The following is a 6,867-nucleotide window of genomic DNA, read 5'->3' as shown; positions in this document are numbered from 1 at the left end:
CCCAACAGTAATTCGTTTACCCACCGTTTGCTATTTTTCTCGAGAGAAGCCACTAGTGAAATCTACGGCCCCCGGGTCTCTTCCTTAATATATTTGCCTTTGCGATCTATTTGCCTTTGTTTTTATTTTCAGATCTATTAAACCAAAAATATAAAATCCCGTGCTGCAATTTATTTTATCCGAGATCTATTTATCCCATCTATCATATTTTATCACGTCCGTTTGCCAATTTTTGGCGCCGTTACCCGAAAGGGATTGACAACCCCTTTAACACGTCAGGTGTCGACTATTTGTTATTTGTGTGCAGGTGTTGTTTACGTAGTGTTGCTTGGTTCTTCTACTGGTTCGATAACCTTGGTCTCATCACTGTGGGAAATACCTACCGTCGTTGTGCTGCATCATCCCTTCCTCTTTGGGGAAATACCGACGTAGTCTAGCAGACATCAGATGGTGATTCCTGTTAAGTTCACCTTGACGATTACATCAAGTGGATTCCATCGAGGGTGATTCCTCGGATTCCCCTTTGGTGTTTTGGACACACTGTTACTTTGACGTTACCACAGAACCATTTAAAAGACGGGTCGGTCCGAGGGGTGCCCGCGAGTTGATGTGAAGTCGGGTTGGCCTGGAGGGTACCCGCGAGATAATTACGAGGCACGGCCAGGTAGGCAGACCGCTGCGGAGTGGGATGGGCTAGCCCTTGCCGCATTTCGTCGATATGGGGCGACGGGGTCACATGATCGTGAGTCTCGGCTCTTCTCCGCGAGCTCCCAATACACTAAGGGTTTGGGTGTTTGATCTGACTTGGCCACTGGACTATACACACTAACCGCCATGCGGGAACTGTTATGGGCACTCGGCGTCGTACGTTCTTTCCAAAGCTCTGTTAGACATCCAGTTCGGCATAGTGGGCCTGTCGGGGCAGTGCCATCCAGGATGACGTGGTGTTCGTCCCAGCTCGTCACATAACGAACCGGAGTGCAAAGGGCGATGGGCCCAAGACCCCGGAGCGCTTAGGATCTAGATCGGTGGGGACCTCTTTGTGGAGCCTAGGTAGGACTACGACGTGTTGATCTTCCGAGGCCGGGCATGACCCAGGAAAGTGTGTCCGGCTAGAGTAATCAAGCGTGTTGGGTAATGTGTGGTGCACCCTTATAAGGAAGTTATCTATTTGAACAGTCGTGTCCACGATAATGGACGCTCAGAGTTGTATCCCGATCTATTACACTTAGAAATGGATACTTGAGACATGAGATGGATATGTTGGCTCCAGAATTGCTTTCTTGCATGAAGTCAAGGAAGGATCTCTGGGCATTATTACTACAACATGCTTGTTAATTATAAAATGCTATTATGTACTCTTATGAATGTTGCAAGACTCTTGAAGATGCTAGTCTTCGATAGGCTACGTTTTCCCTTCTCTTCTGGCAGTATGCAGTTCAATCCACAGATACAGCTTATTTCTTTGATACCAATGCAAACTTAGTATATATCTGATGCTTGCGAGTACTTTGGATGAGTACTCACGGTTGCTTTGCTACCTCTTTTCCCCTATATCCGGTTGCTGTGGATCCCAAGAGTCAGATGCCATCATTGACGATTTTTACTACCCCGAGGTGCCTACTACTACGTAGAGACTGTTGACGACCAGGAGTAGTTAGGAGGTCCCAGGCAGGAGGCCTTGCCTTTTCGATCGCTGTTGCTTTTGTGCTGACCTTCTTAAGGCAGTCTTGTTTAACTTATGTCTGTACTCAGATATTGTTGCTTCCGCTGACTCTTGTGCTTTCAAGCTTTTGTATTCGAGCCCACAAAACCATTGGCTTGTAATATGAAGCTTGTATTATATTAATTTGCGTTTAGAGTTGTGTTGTGATATCTTCCCGTGAGTCTCTGATCTTGATCGTATATATTTGTGTGTATGATTAGTGTACGATTGAATCGGGCCATCACAGGAGTACACAAATTTCACTAATTTTCACTAAATTGACTGATCATTGACAGGAACAAACAACTGAGGAACGAGGAAGGAGCATACAACGGCGGGGAAGGAGTGGCAGCGATGGTGGGAAAGGAGCGGCGGCAGCGACACTTGATCGGGCGCGCAGTCGTATCGCCGCTGGGAGCTGTGGGTTAGAGAAAGGAAGAAAGAGAGAGAGGAGCGGCGTCCTGGGACTTGCCCACATCCCGCACCGGAGTGGGTGGCCGCGGCGGGCGCCGGGAAGAGGCTGCAGACACGAGCAGGGTGACGAGGAGGAGGCGCGCGTCAGTCATGGAGGAGCCGCTCATCGAAGTGGTCACCTCGAAGTAGCAGAAGCCGCAGGTGGGCGGCGGTGCAGCTCGCCTTCATGCAGGTGGCGCACATGGGCAGGGAGGCGCAGATTGGTAGCGGGCCAGCGGCGGCGCGCTGACCCTACGACGGCTGCCGCCGGTGGCTGGGGCTGGTTCCTGCCACGCGCGACGGGGGAAGGGAGGAAGAAGCAGAGGGGTGATTAACAAAAGATTTAAAAATTATAAGGTTTTTTTCTAATGCAAATGAACTATGCGCAAGACAAAATTTTCCGAACGGAGAGAGTAGAAAGCTAGCCTCGGACCAAACATACAAGCAAGCACCTCGATTGATCCACGATAGCTAGCACAACGTGCATGTGTAGCCTTTTTTAACGGCTACAGCCAAACTTTTTTGAGCGTGTAGTTACTTTCTCGTACGATAATCCACTTCTGAGACCAGTCTCAGCTACATCTGCGTTGATGAAAAAAATCAAAACAAATACAATAAAAATTCAAAAATTTCAATTTTTTTGTGTGTTGTATAATTTGACGTGTAAGGTTCGCTCTAATTTTCAAATCATCTGAATAACTGAGTACAGTAGATTTCAGTAAAAAAAGACAAATTCGGAGTCTATAAAAAAAACTATTGTTCATGCAGTGTTTTAATTCGATTTGTCTTTTTTGCCGAGAACTACGCAGATGTCTAAATGATCTGAAAATTGAAGCGGACCTCACGCAATAAATTATCTACCACTCAAAAGATATTTGGAACTTTTTATTTTATTTTTGATTTTTTTATGATTTTTTCTGACCCAGTGCAGATCAGCGTGAGCACCGAAACGCTGCACTTCTTTCTTGTGCACATATTATAAAAAAAACAAAGAAAAAAAATGGAGGAGGCACAAATAGGTAATGAAGTGAACTTAGATGGCACATCACACCCTTTAGATAATACAGTATATAGAAGAGACAAGTATAGCAGAGATCGCTTGCACTCGTAAAATATACGAACCCCTGAGCAGTAAAATACGCACCACGCATTATAACTACTCTTACGACTTCTTCAATGATTGGTCGAATATGCTAACCCAACCAATTATTGAAAGGGAAACGTTTGGGGCCGGGGCACGGCGGAACATTGGGCCGGTCTCCCTCTTCCTCGTGTCTTCTATATCGCATCTCCCCCACATCTCGCGCAGCTCGCCGGGGCGCGCGCCGCCCTCTTCTTTTGCCCCCTCCACCCCACCCCTTCCCCATCCCTCCCCCCTCGCCCCCCGGTCGCAGCACCACGCCTCCCCTCCCTGTTCGAAGCTTCCATGGCTTTGCGCGGTGACCATCCCATCTCGCCGGCGACCGAGGGGCGGTGACCACGGGAGATGCTGCAAATAGGGGCGACGGGGTGCTACCACGGCGACGCGCTACCTTGCAGCATCGGAGCTCTGCCTACCTCGCCGGACCCGGCCACGCCGGAGCTGCAACCAGCCATGGTAGACTACACCTCCATGGCGATTTTTTTTTGCTGAAACTGGTTGTAGCAAATTCAATCGCTGGTGGTAGCAAAAATCTACTACGGTTGCAGCAAAATGGCGTCATCTTCATCGCGGGATCGCAGCTGAGATAAGAAGTTTGAAGCTTTTTCCAATGCGGTTGTAATTTTTATAACTGTCGGTTGCAACTTTTTGTTTTTCGTCCATGGCTTCGTTTCCACGGTTGAAACTTTTTTTTATAGTCGGATGAATCTTTTTTCATCGCTAGATGAAGCTTTTTCTATCACCGGTTGTAACTTTTCGTCCATGCCTTCGTTTCCACGGTTGAAACTTTTTTTATAGTCGGATGAAGCTTTTTTCATCGCTAGATGAAACTTTTTCTATCACCGGTTGTAACTTTTCATCCATGCCTTCGTTTTAACGGTTGAAACTTTTTTTATAGTCCAATGAAGCTTTTTTGCATCGCTAGATGAAGCTTTTTCTGTCACCGGTTGTAACTTTTTTTGGTCATCCATAACTCCAGTCGTATACTGGTTGAAGCTTTTATCGTAGCCGGTTGAAGCTTTTCCTATTGCTAGTTGTAGCTTTTTTTCGTCGTAGTTTGCAGCACTGGGCATCTCCCTGGGCGCTTGATTTTTTTTGTTCGCAAGCGGGGGATAAGCGCCGGCGAGCACACCGGTGAGCACGCCGGTGAGCTCCAGTCGTCGCCACCGGAGCTGCAACGGTGGCCATGGAAGCTACAACCGTAGGGATTTGCTATTGCATAGGGCGAAGCCGGTGAAGAGGATGGTCGCCGAGGACTGGGACCGGGGCGACCGGCGACCAGGGCGGCCGGGAAAGACGGCCGGCGAGGACGGCGACCAGGGAAGAGGAGGGCAGGCGAGGGAGGAGCGGCGACGAGGGGGAACGCGGGGCGGCCGGCGAGATGGGGTTCGCGAGAGGAAGACGACGCTCGTTACGCGCTCGCGAGAGGAAGACGACGATCTAGTTGGATAAGGATCCAACGGCTCGGGACGGGCTGATCTGACGGCTAGGGTCCGACCGGCCGAAACGTTCCCCCGACGCACCGACGCCTAGCATCGCCTTTATTGAAACCCTTCCAACCAAACATAAATTAAAAATATATTAAATTTCTAATTTCTGTAAATAAAATACTCCCTTCAGTAAGATGTAAACGCTCTTATATTTATTTAGAGGGGTAGTACCCTACAAACAAGTGAGCATCCATCCAACGATACGCTACTGTATTAAAGTCAACACCTTCATTGTCATTTGTCAAGTAAGCAAAGCAGCCAGGTCGGACCCAATCAAAGCCAAAGAAAGCAAGAACTTCCCCGGCCGTCCATGGCCACCTACCCCATCCTCCTCCCCCTCCTCGCCGCCGTCGCCGTGGCGGCAGCGTCGTCCGCGGAGGACACGCCAACGGCGTACGAGATGCTGGAGCGGTACGACTTCCCGCGGGGCATCCTGCCGGAGGGGGTGGAGGGGTACGAGCTCGATCGGGACGGCGGCTTCCAGGTGTACTTCCCGCGGGAGTGCGAGTTCCTGCTAGCCAAGCAGTGGCTGGTCAAGTACGACACGCGCATCGCCGGCGCCGCCAGCGCGGGCAAGCTCGCGGCGCTGCAGGGCATCTACGTCAAGGTACTCTTCCTGTGGATCCCCGTCGCCGAGGTCGACCGCGCCGGCGAACGCCTCAGCTTCTACATCGGCCCCGTCTCCACGTCCTTCCCGCTAAGCGACTTCGCCAGCAGCCCGCACTGCCGCGGCTACCACGACCGCGCCGCCGTCGCTGCGGCCGTCTCGTGAATCATATGCTTTTTACATGTGGGCTTCTGCTCGGTGATTTGCCTTGCTATTCAATTAGTGCCAGTGTTAGCTACTACTACTACTTAGCTACTGCTGCTGGGGGAAATAGTATATTTCACATGGAAAACTCTATTGATACGGCTTGATCATTTGAACAAGACTCGCATGAGTCGTTGTTTCAATTAACCTTTGTACCATCGTGGATATATCAATGAGCTCTATACGATTCCAGTTTAGCATGAGATCCATTGATGGCGTTTCGCAGGAGCCAGCGTTTATCTAGAATTTTGTTGAGATGTACCGGTATGCATTTATTGGTCACAAATTAGCTTATGTGGTCTGTCTATAGCACATCTAAGTGATTCAATCAAATATAAACAGAAAAAAAGAAAAAGAAAATATCCACACATATCTTCATGTAAGATTAATGACATAGGATTTAGATGTGCAATACTTGTTGCATATCTAAATGTGCTTTAACAAAACTGTATGTTAATTGTCTAGAAAGCCTGGCCAATCAGATGTATGATCAGGGTCGCAATAGACCACCGTCGATTCAAATCGATAGCTATGGACCATAATTAATGGACTTTGATAATCGGCGAACGTCAGAATTTTTTTGGCAAGAAAACGTTTTTTTATAACTCACTGTAATAAAAAACGTTAGAGTACAAATTATGTTGTCACAAGGATGTCAATTTTCTTTATTAAGAATGGCAAATCCTAACAAAAAACTAAACATGGCGGATTTGCCTTGCTTGCTAAATAAAATTGTCATCCCAACATAATTATGTTAATATGTAAGAAAGGATTTTGTTCCACTTGAGCTGACACTAGCATCCAAGTTCTTGTTATCTTGATCCAAGATTGAGCGTACTCAACCCCCCGTTGGGGGGGTATGGGACCCCTCTCGGCCTAGTACCATTACCTCAGACATGCCCAGGGGTAGACCTGGCCATCCTCCGGGCCGGGCCGGGCTTCGGGCCGGGCCTGACCAAGCCCGAGGCAGAAAACTCAGGCCCGAGCCCGGCCCATCATAGCAAAAAACACGTCGGGCCTCGGGCCTCGGGCCAGGCCTCTTCAGTAAATGACATAAACAGCGGGCCCAGACCCGGCCCGACCTAGTCTTCGGACTCAAAACCTAGGCCCAGGCCTGGCCCGGGAGCAGCGTCGGGCCGGGTCGGGCCGGGCTTTTTCGGGCCGGGCTGTTCGGGCCAGGCGGCCCATGGCCAGGAGTACCCAGGGGTCCCATACTCAGGCTTTTTATTTGTAGTGTGTGTTGGTGTGCAACCAGGTAAGCGATGCG

The 6,867-nt window shown here is 49.3% G+C and overlaps 1 protein-coding gene across 1 annotated transcript; it reads left to right on the top strand.

Annotated features, from left to right (window-relative positions):
- Positions 1 to 5,016: 5,016 nt before the first annotated feature.
- On the top strand, positions 5,017 to 5,807 carry LOC125529542 (uncharacterized protein At5g01610-like). Its single transcript, XM_048693979.1, has one exon. The coding sequence runs from the start codon at positions 5,100 to 5,102 to the stop codon at positions 5,559 to 5,561; it is 462 nt and encodes a 153-aa protein (XP_048549936.1). The 5' UTR covers positions 5,017 to 5,099; the 3' UTR covers positions 5,562 to 5,807.
- The last annotated feature ends 1,060 nt before the right edge of the window (positions 5,808 to 6,867 follow it).

This window comes from Triticum urartu, chromosome 1 (assembly GCF_003073215.2).
Source record: "Triticum urartu cultivar G1812 chromosome 1, Tu2.1, whole genome shotgun sequence".
Taxonomy (NCBI): domain Eukaryota; kingdom Viridiplantae; phylum Streptophyta; class Magnoliopsida; order Poales; family Poaceae; genus Triticum; species Triticum urartu.
The sequence above is the reverse complement of the archived record's forward strand: the minus strand, read 5'-3'. Positions and strand labels throughout refer to the sequence as shown.

Bases quoted from the DNA above. Each gene is read 5' to 3' on its own strand.
- LOC125529542 (XM_048693979.1), top strand. From the start codon at position 5,100: ATGGCCACCTACCCCATCCTCCTCCCCCTCCTCGCCGCCGTCGCCGTG.